Source organism: Felis catus, chromosome E2 (genome assembly GCF_018350175.1).
Source record: "Felis catus isolate Fca126 chromosome E2, F.catus_Fca126_mat1.0, whole genome shotgun sequence".
NCBI lineage: Eukaryota > Metazoa > Chordata > Mammalia > Carnivora > Felidae > Felis > Felis catus.
The window spans coordinates 44157958-44173167 of NC_058382.1; the positions used below are offsets into that span (position 1 = coordinate 44157958).

Here is a 15210-nt window from a genome sequence, read left to right on the forward strand (position 1 = left end):
GTCTGGTAGGCGAGGCAGTGGTGCTGTGTGATAGCTGCTTCTTATGGCCTTCCTGACCTGTGGCTCTCCTTGTTCTCTCTTCCCCACACCAGTCCTGATTCTGCTGCTTTTGCTGTTTGTTCGGAGGAGAGGGGTGGTCAAAGAGCCCTTACTACCCCCAGAAGATGACACCAGGGACAATGTTTATTACTATGATGAAGAAGGAGGTGGAGAAGAGGATCAGGTACCTTTTTCAAACTGTGGCAAAAAGCTATGTGGTGATCTCTATTTGGAAGAAGCAATGATTAGGAGAAGGTAGGCATTTAAAATACCGTTGTTCTGTTCAGCGACCAGATGAATGGACAGATGCAAAGGGCAGTTAAATAACTTGCCCAAAGTCACACAGGTAGGAAGCAGTCAAACCAGGTAGTCTGACTCAAGCCTGTTCTCCTCATGGCTGTTCTCAGGACATGAACTTCAAATTATTTACACATAAAGCACTTAATCTGTTGTGATATTTTGTCCCTTGAGTTTATAGGTATGCTAAACTTTTGCTTTTCTTTTTGTAGATGTTAAATCTTCAGGCCTTCTTTATTTTCCCTGATTTTGGAGATGATCTTACCTTGCCCTGGAGTTTTTTTGTTTTGTTTTGTTTTTGTTTTTTAAAGTAACCTTAATGCCCAACGTGAAGCTCAAACTCAGGGACCCGAGATCAAGAGTCATGCTCTACTGACTGAGCCAGCCGGGCACCTTTCTGGAGAGTTTTTGAAAGTGTATTCTTTTTTTTGTTTTGTTTTGTTTTTAATTTTTTTTTTCAATGTTTATTTATTTTTGGGACAGAGAGAGACAGAGCATGAACGGGGGAGGGTCAGAGAGAGAGGGAGACACAGAATCGGAAACAGGCTCCAGGCTCTGAGCCATCAGCCCAGAGCCTGACGCGGGGCTCGAACTCCCGGACCGCGAGATCGTGACCTGGCTGAAGTCGGACGCTTAACCGACTGCGCCACCCAGGCGCCCCTTGAAAGTGTATTCTATCTAGAAAGGGAACCTTGGGCCCCATCTCGGAGTTCTGCTTTTGACTCCCGCCATGCATGAGCACATTTGCTGAGCGATGTGGTCTGGAAGAATAGCCATTGATTAGAATTTCAATGCCTGTTTTGCACAACATATTAAGGGGTACAGAGAAATGTCCTTCAGGCATTTGTGGGACACCTGCTGGTCTCAGCTACTGTCTTAGTCTGTGTGGACTTCTATAACAGGATACCACAGACATTGCTTAAAAACCACAGAAATTCATCTCTCACAGTTCTGGAAGCTGGGTTGTTTAAAATCAAGGCACCAGCAGATGTGGTGTTTGGTGGTGGCTTGCTTCCTCCTTCATAATCAGCCATAATGTACTCGCACTGCAGAAAGGAATCTCCAGGGTGTCTTATTAGGGCACCAGTCCTCTTCCCGACGGCTCCATCTACCCTCCTGACATAATCACTTCCCAAAAGTCCCACCTTCAAATACCACCACCTTGAGCATTAGGTTTCAACGTGTGAATTTTGTGAAGGACACAGGTATTGAGTATATGGCAGCTAGGCTCACAAGAATCTGTGGATCGGCTAGGACTTAGTTAATAAGGTATAACAGCCTACATCCTTACCACAGGTGCTCCTCATGATCATTTGATGTCTTTCCTTTCCTTTTTTTTTTTTTTAATGTTTATTTTTGAGAAAGAGACAGAGTGTGAGTGGGGTAGGAGCAGAGAGAGAGGGAGGCACAGAATTCGAAGCAGGTTCCAGGCGCTGAGCTGTCAGCACAGAGCCTGATGTGAGACTTGAACTCACAAACCATTGAGATCATGACCTGAGCTGAAGTCGGACGCTCAACCGACTGAGCCACCCAGGCACCCCCGATGTCTTTCCTTCTAGGGCTATTGTGAAAACTCTTAGGTTGAAAATTGTCATTTTAGTTTACACTGGCAAATGATTGCAACTATTATGCAGTTGACAGGGTATTTTCTGATACCAGAATCTATAATCCAAATATATCCCCTTATTTGTGACTGTTTCTTTTTACTCTGGGGTCTATTTTTACCTTTTTCTCCAAAGGACTTTGACTTGAGCCAGTTGCACAGGGGCCTGGATGCTCGGCCTGAAGTGACTCGCAATGATGTGGCACCAACCCTCCTGAGCATGCCCCAGTACCGGCCCCGCCCTGCCAATCCTGATGAAATTGGAAACTTTATTGATGAAGTAAGTTAGCAAAATCAAAAGCCATGGTGCCATTCATCTCTAAACTCAGGAACAGTTGTGTTGAAAGTCAGGAAAAAGTCTTTAGATTCTTTGCTTTATGTTTTTCTCCTTGTCTGATCCCTGACTGCTATTTTTTATTTGTGTCTCATCTGAATTTCAGAACTTAGAGCACTTCAAATCGTTCCTAGCGAATTTGCAAAGTCCATATGGCAAAACCAAGAATGACTTGAAAGGATTTAGTAAAAGTAGACATGAAGCTAAAGGAATTCAAACTAGATCCAGTTTGGTTTCACTAATGAGTCTTTTTGCCCCTGCATCCCATTCCTGGTTGGGATGTGATATTAAATGTGTATCATAAGTCTCCCTAAGGGCCAGAAAAATAGCATCCCTTTGTATATGTCAGAAATGCATTCAGCTTTAAATTCCAGGAGCTTCAACACATATAACAGAGGGTACCTTGTTTTTGTGCTTGTTACCTCATGAGCACAAGATGGCTGCCACACTTCCAGGCCTTGGGTCTGTGTATTCCAGTCAAGAAGAAGTAGGAAGGGTAGGGTAGAAGCCAAAAATTTTCATTCAAGCAAACTGTTACTGCCAAGTAGGGAGTTTATTCAATATGTTATAATATGACTGTTTTCAGCCTCTGTCCATCCTGACGGGCTTGTTTGTCTCCTGCCTACACATAACTTATCATTAGTATAGAGGAAAAGATTCTGCAATTTACCTGTAATGTTCTCTTTTCATGAAATATATATTAGATTTGTCTTCCTTGACTGTTTGTATAAATTTACCTTATTGGTGTCACAGGATGGTTGCATGGTCATGTGTGACTTGTTGCTCGAGGCACCTGGAGGAGGCATCTTGCCTCAGATGACCGGTGTGTGATTCCTTGCATTGAAAGATCCTATCGTCTTCCTTCTTCTTTAGAACCTGAAGGCAGCAGACAGTGACCCCACTGCTCCTCCTTACGACTCTCTGCTTGTATTTGACTATGAAGGAAGCGGTTCTGAAGCTGCTAGTCTGAGCTCCTTAAACTCCTCGGAATCAGACCAAGATCAGGACTATGACTACCTGAATGAATGGGGCAATCGCTTCAAGAAGCTGGCAGACATGTACGGAGGTGGTGAGGATGACTAGGGGACTCGAGACAAATGGGGAAGGAGATGGGCCCCTACATCGTGTGATAGAAAATGCAGGGCTCATGGTTTCTCAGCTCCCTTCACTTGAGATGACTTTCTGGAGAAGAGAGTCTGCTCAGTGATGCAGTTAGGATAGTTGGGATTTCCACTTTATAGATCTAATCTGTGTGTGTTCGAATGATTTCGCCCTAATTTTTGAATCCTTTTTTCTTTCCTCACTCTTTAAGTGGTGATGCTGTCCCAAAGACCCCCATATGTTAATACTTCAGAACAATAGCTTCAGCCTCAAAAGGTTCTGCTAGCAACTTGCAGATTTCCTTAAGGGTTTTCGTCTCATTTTTTAAGGGAAGGGAGGGGTCAACTGCCCTATTATTTTGTGCGTGTATGTATGTATGTGTGTGTGTGTGTGTAATTATTTTTAATTTGTGTACTTTTTTCCTCCTATCACTGCACAGTGCCCCTTGTTCTACTATCCACTCTTACTCCTTCTGAACCTACATTGCCCCAGACAGGGGTTCTCTGATGCAGAAATTTGGGGCCCTTTCAGGATAAGTGTGGTCTTAGTCTGGCCATAGTGTGACTGGGTATTATTTACTCTTAAGACCTTTAATCTTCTGAGTATATAACTTGAAATAGGTATCCATCCACTTACTTGTTGTGCATAAGAATGTTTGTTATGTGTATGTCATTACTGGGGTGATCTGGTTCTAAACAGGAAGCCTTGACCAGAAAGGGTGGTGAGTTTTCAGGTGCCACTCCACATCTAATGTTCATCTAACACTCAAACAAGAGAGTGATCTATTCCAACACTTACGGTAGTGCCTCGAGTGCTGCAGCCAAAGACAGAAGGTGTTTGTCCCAGCGGAGAGCAACATGAAAAATGGGTTTGAAGGTGGCAGGAGACAAGTTGTTGAGCCTGGCAATTTAGGAAACTGAGGCTGAGGATGGTTGAGGTGGCTCTGCCTCTAGTCCTGAAAAAGAATGGAAGAATCTTAACATGTGACTCCAATCAGGATCCTGCTACCAGAGTTTCTTCCTGACAGCCCAGAACCCCCCAAGTGCCTGCTGTTGTTGATGTCCACAGGATATGCTGGCTGATCTGGAGACATCTGCCCCAAATTCCAAGCATGCATAGAAAATAATATCAGGAAATCCAATTTATTTTCCTTAGGAGCAGGAAGAGAATATGGCCCTAAAATGTGTCAGTAAGGGGAGTGTGGGGAGAACTCTGATTTGGATCTTCTTTTAGTTGAAATGTGAACTTCAAGAACCTTTTGACAACCATGGAAAATAATCTTATCTAAATTGCTTTACTGTCTGTCAGGTGTTTTTTGAAGAAAAAGAAAATCATCCCTGCAATCACATCTTGGAATTGTCTTGATTTTTCAACAATTTAAACTCGAATGTAGTCCTGTATAGAGAATGTCACTATAGTTTTGAGTATATATGTGTGTGGGTGTTGATAATTTTGTATTTTCTTTGGGAGTGGAAAAGGAAAACAATTCAAGCTGAGAGAATTCTTAAATATTCATTTTTATAAATTTTATTAAAGAATTTTGTTAAACATTGTCAGACACATGTTTTATTTGGTTAGCCACAATTCCATGCAAGACCAGTGGTACTTGGGCTTATTCAAAACATGGAGAAGGAAGCTTCATGTTGAAATGACTCCTCCAGAACTTTGTGTCCTTCTATTGCGGGCAGAGTGTGGGAAATTGCATTTACAAATTCACTTTACTTGAAAACTATCCATATGGTATGTGGAGAAGCCATTAACATTCTCTTCTTAATGGAAAAACTACTGTGGGCATTGCTGAGGGACCTAGTAGAGCTTCAGACAAATTCAGTCAGTCAGCAAAAGGTTTGTGTAGTCCAGTGGTTCACCACTGGGGGAGAGTATGGCTCCCTCTCCCAGAGGACTTTGTGCAATTTCTGGAGATACTTTGATGGTGATGACATCAAGTCAAGGCCAAGGATGCTGCTGACCATCCGGCAATGCACAGGACAGCCATGTGCAACAAAGAATCATCAGGTTCAAAATGTCAGTAGTGCTGCTGTTGAGAAACCCTCTTACAGTTCTGTCACTTTCCTCTGCTGGAGTGTAGGACTTGAGATAGATATATAAATTTTTTTAAGTGGTGGTCAAATATATATACAGATCTTGACTTATGTGGTTATATCCCAATAAACCATCGTAAGTTGAGAATATGTCAAAAGTGCATTTAATTTGCCTAAGGCACCAGACATGAGATCGTAACCCACTTTAAATGTGCTCAGAATACTTAACATTAGCCTATAGTTTAGTAAAATCATCTCACACAAAACCTGTTTTATTTATTTTTTTAATATGTATTTTGAGAGAGGGGCGCCTGGGTGACTCTGTGGGTTAAGCGTCTGACTTCGGCTCGAGTCATGATCTCATGGTTTGTGAGTTCGAGCCCTGCGTCAGGCTCTGTGCTCAGAGCCTGGAGCCTGCTTTGGATTCTGTGTCTCCTTCTCTCTCTGCCCCTCCCCAACTTGTGTTCTGTCTCTCTATGTCTCTCAAAAAATAAATAAGTGTAAAAAAAAATTAATATTTATTTTGAAAGTACATCATGAGTGAGGGAGGGGCAGAGAGAGAGAGAGAGAGAGAGAATCCCAAGCAGGCTCCACATTGTCAGCACAGAGCCCTATAAGGGGCTCGATCCCATGAACCATGAGACCATGACCTAAGCTGAAATCAATCAAGAGTGTGTATGCTTAACCAACTGAGCCGTGCAAGTGTCCCTCACATTAACCTTTTTTATTTATTTTTTTAAAGTTTGTTTATTTTTGAGAGAGAGCGTGAGCAGGGAAGGGCAGGGAGAGAGGGAGACAAAGAATCTGAAGCAGGTTCCAGGCTCTGAGCTGTCAGCACAGAGCCTGATGTGGGGCCCGAACTCATGAACCGTGAGATCATGACCTGAGCCAAAGTCAGATGCTTCACTGACTGAGCCACCCAGGTGCCCCCACAAAACCTATTTTATCATAATAAAGTGCTGAAGAGCTCGTGTCATTTATTGAATATGGACAGCGAGAAATGGAATGGTTAAGTGTGTCTGTTGCTTACCTTCCTGATCACAGAACTGACAAGCCGTGGCTGCCACTCACTGCCCAGCATCACGAGAAAGTCCGACCACGTATCACTAGCCCAGGAAAAGATCAAAACTGGAAGTGTGGTTTCTACTGAATGTGTGTGGATTTTGAGCGTACAATTCAGTGATGCTAAGTGCATGTATAACCCTCATCTCTATTTCCAGAACCTTTTCGTCATCCCAAACAAGTTCTATAACCACAGGCAATAAGTAACTCCCCGTTCTCCCCTTTCTCAGCCCCAGTTACCTCCATTCTACCTTGTTTTATGAATTTATTCTAGGTATTTCATGTAAGTGGTGTCATGTAATTTATGTCCTTTTAAACTTGGTGATGTCATGTAGCCTAATGTGTTCAGGGGTTGTCCACACTGCAGCTGTATCAGCACTTCATTCCTTCTACGGCTGAGCAATACTCCATCATGCGCATATATACCACATGTTGTTATATATCCGTTTATCTTGGGTTGTTTCCACCTTGTGGCTATTGTGAATGATGCTGCAGTGAACGCTTGCTTACAAAAACTGTTTTCAATTCTGGTTATTAACCTGAGAGGAGCATTGCTGGGTCATAGGGTAATTCTGTGTGTGGTTTGAGAGACTCCAATATTGAAACCTTGGTTGGTTGGGTCCTGGAGTGAAAATTTAAGATCCATAAAAGACTTTTTTTTTTTTTTGAAATTGGGCAAATTGTAATAAGTAGAGTAGATTATATTCCTGAATAAACTTTTATTTTAATGTTTGTTTACGACAGAGTGAGAGTGTAAGTGGGGGAAGGAGCAGAGAGAGAGGGAGACACAGAATCTGAAGCAGGATCCAGGCTCTGAGCTGTCAGCACAGAACCTGACGGGGGGCTCGAACTCAACAGATTGTGAGATCATGACCGGAGTTGAAGTCAGATGCTTAACCCACCAAGCCACCGAGGCACCCCATAAACTTTTTTTTTTTTAATTTTAACTTTATTTTGAGAGAGAAAGCATGAGTGGGGGAGGGGCAGAGAGAGAGAGAGACTCCTAAGCAGGTTCTGCCTTGTCAGCCCGGAGCATAAGGAGGGGCTTGAACTCATGAACCATAAGGTCGTGATCTGAGCCAAAAATCAAGATTCAGATACTCAACCGACTGAGCCACACATAGGCCCCTAAACATTAGTTTTCTTGGGGGCATAGTTCGCTAAGAGAACCTTATTAGGAGATAAATGATGATGAATTTAGGGATGAAGTGTTACATCTGGAAATTAAGAATGATTCAACAAAAGAGTGTGAAGAGTGGTAGCACGAAGGCAAGTGTGACAAAATGTTCATAATGACTAAATCTAGGTGAAGGGCATGTAAGTGTTGACGTACTATTTTGGTTTTTCTTCCAGTTTGAAGTATTTCACAATTAAAAGTTGGGGAGAAATTAGGAAGCTGGAAATAAACCCTCATATATATGGTCAACTGATACTCTACAGGCGTGCTAAGACCATTGGGAAAAGGACAGTTTTTTTGGGGGGGGGGCAGATAACACAAAAATTACGTGTGTGTGTGTGCGTGTGTGCGCGCGCGCACAGCATTGAGGAACTTGGGTGGCTCATTTGTTTATCAGACTCTTGGTTTCAGCTTGTGTCATGATCCTCCGGATTTGTGGGTTTGAGCCCCACGTAGGGCTCTGTGCTGACAGCTCAGAGCCTGGAGTCTGCTTCGGACTCTGTGTCTCCCTCTCATTGGGGGGGTGGGAGGGGCTGCTTGGGATTCTCTCTCCCTGTCTCTCTGCTCCTCCCCCACTCGCCTGTGTTCACGCTCTCTCAAAAATAAACTTTATATGTTTTTATTATAGTTGACACAGTGTTACATTCGTTTTAGGTGTTACAACTTAGTGATTTGACAAGTTTATGCATTATGCTATGTTCACTCCAAGTGTAGTTGCCATCTGTCCTGTTGCATCACTATTACAATATCATTGACCATTTTCCTTATGCTCTGCCAAAAAGGACAGTGTTTTCAACAAATGGTGCTGGGAAAATTGGGTGTCCATATGCAAAAGAATGAAATTAGTCATACTGTTATACCATATACAAAAAATAAATTCAAAATGAAAGACTTTTTAAAACATAAGGGCTACAGCTATAAAACCCTCAGAAGAAAATGAGAGAAAAACATGACGCCAGATTTGGCATTACCTTGTTTCTATTTGGCCACAATAAAAAAAAGGTCAGGGGAAAAAACTACAATGAGGACAAATGATGATAAAATGGTTCTATACAGAATTAAACTGTTGACAAAGTACCACCACGTGCAAAGGGCTATAACCAGTCAGGTAATGTGACTTCTGAGAAAGGCTACAGAGAAGGGGTTGACATCGAGCCTGGAAAACAGCGCCTCGGTTTCCCTCTTGCTGGTTCCGCGGGTACCGACAAGGCAGTTATGTGGAGAAGACATGAGACCCTGCAGCCGTGCAACCTGGATTCCAATCCTGATCCTGTCCTTTCCACCTGTGAGCTTAGGCAAGTTACTTCACCTTTCGATGCCTCGATTTCCTTACCTCCGAAGGAAGCGTTGATGTGTATAAAGCATTTAGAGGAGTGCCTGGCACATGGTAGTGGCCTGTTAAATGTGAGCTCGTGTTTTTATTATTGAATAAGGGGCACAACAAGGGAGTTCGGGTAGAGAGAATCACTTAAGTGGACGCAGCGTGTTTGGAGAGAAAAGCCCAACCGTTGCGTTTTGGACTGGATTTAGTGGGTCAGAGAGCACAACTCAAGTGTTGTGAGCAGGAGAAGTATGCGGTGGAAAGCGGCGTTGTGTGAAGATGGCATCTGTTTGCAGGGTGATGAGCTGACCTGGGGAGGGTACCCAAGACAGTAAAGAGCCTCTGTCCGTTGAAACAGAAATGAAGGATCCAGAATACAGCACTGTGAAGAGGCTTTTTCCCAAAGACTCCCCTTTATCTACCTAAAAGCAGAGCCTCTTCAACGGATTGGGCAGTCTAAAGCATCTCCCAAGGAGTTTCATAAGTAGGGAGGATTGACTCCTACCACCAGAGACTAGAAATTGGCACCTCAGGATAAGAAATCACCTAAACAGATAGTGTGACAGAAATCATATCTCCCATCTCATTGATCTTTTCTCAAAGTCACGTGTTTTCCCGTAAGTGCCCTTTTTCTAGTAAGACGGGATGTAAGCTGTTTCTCCCCTTCCCCTATTAAGATGGAATATAAACCCCAAATTGTAATCACTTCTTGAGTCACATTTTCCTATGAACTCCCTTGGATGTGAATAAAAATCTGTCTTCTGCTAATCTTTTGTCTGTTTAATTCACACACCTCTCTATTCAGAACCTAAGAGGATAGAGAAAAGTTCTTCCTCTATGATAAATATCTGATTGATGCCAAAGAGTGATACCACAGAGGGAAACCCCTTCCTTTAAAATAAATGAAGGGGGCGACTGGGTGACTCAGGTAAGTGTCCGACTTCAGCTCAGGTCATGATCTCGTGGTCCGTGAGTTTGAGCCCTGCGTCGGGCTCTCTGCTGACAGCTCAGAGTCTGGAATCTGCTTCTGATTTTCTCTCTCCCTCCCTCCCTCCTTCCGCCATCCCCCTCCCCCGCCCCGCGCGCTTGTGCTCTGTCTCTCAAAAATAAGTAAACGCTAAAAAAATTTTTTTAAGTAAATGAAGGGTCGTCCAGGTGTCTCAGTCGGTTAAGATCTAGATCCAGGCTTGGGCCATGACCTCACAGTTAGTGTGTTTGAGCCCCGCATGGAGCTCTGTGACGACAGGGCAGAGCCTGCTTGAGATTCTCTATGCTCCCCCCTCCCTCCCTCCCTCCTTCTGTCTGTCTGTCTGTCTGTCTGTCTGTCTCTCTCTCCCCCTCCCTCCCCTCTCCCCCTCTCTCCCTCTCTCAAATAAGCTTTAAAAAATATGAAAATTGGGGTGCCTGGCTCGCTCAGTCAATGGAGCATGAGACTTGATGTCAGTGCTGTAAATTTGAGCCCCATGTTGGGTGTAGAGATTACTTTAAAATCTTTAAAAAACAAAAGCCCTAAAAATAAAATCACTTTAAAAAATGGAAAATTAGGTGAGTTTCAGGGGCCCCTTCTCTGTGGAGGGAGTGGTGAGGATTATCACAGTGAGTAAAGTTTTGACAAGAGTAGGGTAAGAATTTAAGGGTCATTTATGGAAAATGGCATGCAACCACTCCAGTCATCACATGTGGCTTTAGAAGATAAGTACCCATAAGGACACTTAATTTGCTGGCGTCTTTACTGGGAATTGTTACTGTCACACAGTCGATAACTACAGGGTGCCATTAGCCTCGTTAGTTCTCTGGGTTGAGGCAAGCAGCCCCAGCAGGCTGGGGTATCTTGTTGAGCTGCTGTCCCCCAAGTCCCTGATAATGGGCTCCTTGTTGGTTGACTTGAAATCAATGGAATACGTTTTTCATGAATACAGACTGTGTGTGTGTTGAACATCCCCGGGTGGCTCATTGTGGGGAAGCCGCAGCCTCTCCGATGTAGCTCTTCTGGAATATTTGTCGTGATGGGTATCTCACAGCATGATTGCCCGAGAGTCTCCCAGCTCTTCTTATGTGTCTGCCTAGAGCAAAGTGAGGAGGGGACTGCCAAAATTCAATTTCTATAAACTAAAATCCTGTAAGTGTAAATACCGGATTCTAAGGAAGTAGTAGGGTAGTTAAAAGCCAATTTGAGGGGCACCTGGGTGGCTCAGTCTGTTAAGTGTCTGACTTCAGCTCAGGTCATGATCTCGTGGTCCGTGAGTTTGAGCCCCGCGTCGGGCTCTGGGCTGATGGCTCAGAGCCTGGAGCCTGCTTCCGATTCTGGGTCTCCCTCTCTCTCTGCCCCTCCCCTGTTCATTCTCTGTCTCAAAAATAAATAAAACGTTAAAAAAAATTTTTTTAATAAAAATAAAAAAATAAAAGCCAATTTGAATGATTTTGTGGGGGCAGGGGAAGCTTGAGAACGCTTCCTTTTTTTCAGATGCAGAGCCTATTTATCAACTTATAGGCCCTAGGCACTCCTCTGACATCCTATCATATGTATTAAGATGCACCAAATATTCTACTTGGGATATATTTTTTTGCTGGAAAATTTTTATAGGATCTTTTTGACACTGCTTTTGAAATTATACACATGAGGGGCACCTGGGTGGTTCAGTCGGTTGAGCGTCCAACTTCAGCTCAGGTTGTGATCTCACTGTTCCTGAGTCCAAGCCCCTTATGAGGCTCTCGGCTGTCAGGGCAGAGCCTGCTCTGCATCCTCTGTCCCTCCCTCTCTCTGCACCTCCTCTGCTCACACTCTGTCAAAACAAAACAAAAATTAAAAAAACTGAACATGCCATTTTGTGGTATATGAGCCTTTTAGAGTCCAAATAATAAAATCCTTTGCCAAAATCTGGTTTGGGGATAAAGGATGATTAGCTCTGGGGACCCCTCTTACCATCTTTTGTAACTCCCACACCAGTATCGCCCTCAGGCTTGTCTAGTAGGGCCTCCGTTCTGGGTCCCATCCTTACAGGCCCCACCTGGCCTCCTCCATGATTCGCATCTTCACGGACAAGAAATACGCCAGTCCTAGGGGAATTGCCCACCCCAAATCCTCCCTCCAGACCTCACTCCAAGTTCTGGGACTCTGGACTTCCCTGTCCAATCATCCCTGAGCCTGCTTCCAGTGCTACGTGGGCCTCTTCGCTTGGTCTTCCCTCTGGAAGCTGAACCCTGTTCGTGTATTCCTAACACTAAGGGGGTGCCAACGGGCAGTTTCTTAGAGGTGTGTGCACATCCAGGCTGGGATATCCACATGTGTGAATGCAGGATGGAGACACTAATGAGAAGGAAAGGGGTCAGGCCAGAGGTGGGAGGCTGACTTCTGCCATACTGCCACATCCAATATGGATTTCTGAGGCCAAATTTGAGAATTCTCAATTGAAACCTGGTATATTTTTCAAAGTAGGAGAACAAAAGATATTTTACTTAACAGGCTGTTCGTTTGATTTATCCTTGGAAATACTTAAGCATATGATATGAAGGCCTCCACTTGTATTTCTACCCTAGTGCCCACAAATCTTAGGGCTGGGCCGTTCCCACACAAATCTTTATGCCAAGCTCACTAAATGTTTAATATTTTGAAATGACCTTAAGTTTTTTGTTTTGTTTTAGGCTTTTTGGGGGGGGGGCCTGTACAGGGAGACCTTACATTTTTTATTCCTCAAAATGAACTTGGATACACACATAACTGGAGAAAAATTGTCTACTGACAAAGCCTGGCGTGGGATGTATAACACAATAAAGAGAGCGTTGTAGTAATTTCGCAGGTCATTTATTTCCCCTTCAAAAATGTTTTTCCATTTTTGGCCGGATTTTATTTGAGGAAGAGATGGAGAGTAAGACACACGTACAATTTTTTAATTATCCCCTCTGTGGGAGACATTGCTAAATGCTTAAGAACAGTATCGCTTTAACTCCCTAAGATAACTTCGTGCAAATGGTTCTGTTACCTATTCACTTTAGAGAGTAGGAAATGGTTGATGGATTTGGGCTGGCGCCTAAAGTCCTGAGAGTGACCAGGAGGGGTCTGAGAAAGGAGTTAAGTGACCAGCTTCTTCCTCCAGTGGCAGGGGCTCGCAGTGGAGCACATCCCACTTCCTAAGACTTCCAACAGCTAAATGCTGAAGGGCAGTCATCAGACCTGATGAACTCAGGCTAGTTCAGGGAATCTCAAGGAGAAACAAGACAGCCTGTTTGGGAGAACTTTCAGAAAATGGGTGGTGGGGGTGGTCGTGACAATGATTATTGACTTTTACTGAAGGGAAGCTAAAGGTCTTGCCCTCAGAAGTACTCTCCTAGATTTGTAGCATGACTTTCAGACAACATGACTTTAGAATGTCCCACCAGCATTCGTGTAGGTGAAAGCCTGTCCCTGTGGGGGTGACTCTCAAATGAATTCTGTTTTACCTATTAACACAATGGGGTGGGGGCCCCTGGGTGGCTCAGTCGGTTAAGCCTCCGCCTTCCGCTGGGGTCATGATATCGCAGTTTGTGAGTTGAGCCCCAGGCGGGCTCTGTGCCGACTCCCCGGAGCCTGCAGCCTGCCTCGGATTCTGTGCCTCCCTCTCTGTGATCCTCCCCCGTTCATGCTCTGTCTCTCTCTGTCTCAAAAATAAACAAACATTTAAAAAAATTAAAAAACACAATGGGGGGGGCTCCTGGGTGGCGCAGTCGGTTAAGCGTCCGACTTCAGCCAGGTCACGATCTCACCGTCCGTGAGTTCGAGCCCCGCGTCGGGCTCTGGGCTCATGGCTCAGAGCCTGGAGCCTGTTTCCGATTCTTTGTCTCCCTCTCTCTCTGCCCCTCCCCTGTTCATGCTCTGTCTCTCTCTGTCCCAAAAATAAATAACCGTTGAAAAAAAAAAAACAAAACACAATGGGATGTGGGGAGGGCACAATTTTAATGTACCCAGAATTTTCCAAGAATATAAACACAGCAAAGATCAACATTTTATTGGGACCGGTAATTATTACGTTTCAAAAATCGTATCACCAATAACAATATTTGTGGTTATTCAAATGCATGTGTCTGTGTTTAGCACTTATTTTTAATTTCTTTTGAAAGTAGGCTCCTCATCCAATCTGGGGCTTGAACTCATGACCCTGAGGTTAGGCGTCGCATGCTCTACTGACTGAGCCAGCTAGTCACCCCCAGCACTTGTTTTTAAATATCATTCATAAAGAAATTAAAAAATATTCAGTTGAGTGATGTTTATGTATCCAAACTTCATCATAAGTAGGCACAGCATCTGTTTACTTCACTATGTCTTTTGGTGCTCCGGTACCCACTTATTTTCATAGTGAAATAGGTATCATTTTATGATAAACTACTATACTTCTCTCTTCTTCGTTACTTAGTGGTTAATCATATTGAGTTTCTGAAATTGTGCATGTAGGTTGGTTGTGTTAACTGTTTTTTCTGCCCAAGGGACTAAACGGGGACTGAAAACTTTTGTAAAAGGGCGCTCCGACCACGTCGGCCCCGCCCCTTGCGGCGGGCCCCACCCCTAGCGCCTTCCGCCACATTCAGTATGGCGGCGACGCCAGTCCGCAGAGGCGATTGAGCAGGTCGCTAGTGGCGCGTTCCACTCCAGTCATGGCGGCCCGCCGACCGGTCGCGGGCAGCGGGGCTCTGGCAACGTGCGGTCTGGAGAGCATTCTGGAGGCGCTGAAGCTTCTGCTGAGCCCGGGAGGTGAGAGGACGGATCTCGGCGCCGGGCTGCACTCGGGACTCTCAGGGCTACCAGTCTTCCCGGGCTGCCCTGCCTTCCGCAGCGTGCGCCTCTCAGGCCCTCCCCGGGACCCCCAGCTCTGAGGCTCCTGGGGGCTTTGGGCATTGTCCGTCCAGCCTCAAGGAAACCGAAGCTCAAGGAGGGGATGGGATTTGCTGAACACTGATGGTAACCGACGTCTCTTGAGCGCCAACCTTGTGCCAGGCACTCACTGTTAAGCGCCCTGGGTACTTGGTTCCATTCAGTCCTTACTGTCACCCTCTGAGGTGGGGACTGCGGCAAGAGCTTCCGAGAGGGTAGCGCTCCTGACGCGTTAAGTGAGGTCCCACCTCCTGAGGGTTCAGGGTCTAATGTGGACGCTGGAGATTTGTACAGAATGGCGAGGCGTGCAGAAGATGGAAGCAGTGGCGTTTGAGCTGGGTTTGGGGGCAGCGTTTAGGGATTTACAGCCTGTGGGAGGGATTTACAGTCAC

The 15210-nt window shown here is 44.7% G+C and overlaps 2 protein-coding genes across 4 annotated transcripts in view; both read left to right on the plus strand.

Moving 5' to 3' along the window:
- CDH1 (cadherin 1) overlaps positions 1-4720 on the plus strand; it is an 82333-nt gene extending 77613 nt beyond the window's left edge. Inside the window, exons 14-16 of the mRNA XM_003998189.5 lie at positions 93-223; positions 2076-2219; positions 3147-4720. Of these exons, the coding sequence (XP_003998238.2) occupies positions 93-223; positions 2076-2219; positions 3147-3356 (485 nt within the window). The 3' untranslated portion in view covers positions 3357-4720. The remainder of the gene's footprint in view (positions 1-92; positions 224-2075; positions 2220-3146) is intronic.
- Positions 4721-14524: 9804 nt separating this feature from the next.
- TANGO6 (transport and golgi organization 6 homolog) overlaps positions 14525-15210 on the plus strand; it is a 194652-nt gene continuing 193966 nt past the window's right edge. Inside the window, exon 1 of one of the 3 annotated variants that reach the window (XM_045045579.1) lies at positions 14525-14698. In XM_045045579.1, the coding sequence (XP_044901514.1) occupies positions 14602-14698 (97 nt within the window). In that variant the 5' untranslated portion in view covers positions 14525-14601. The remainder of the gene's footprint in view (positions 14699-15210) is intronic. The other 2 variants (XR_002150077.3, XM_003998190.6) reach the window with 2 other exon arrangements.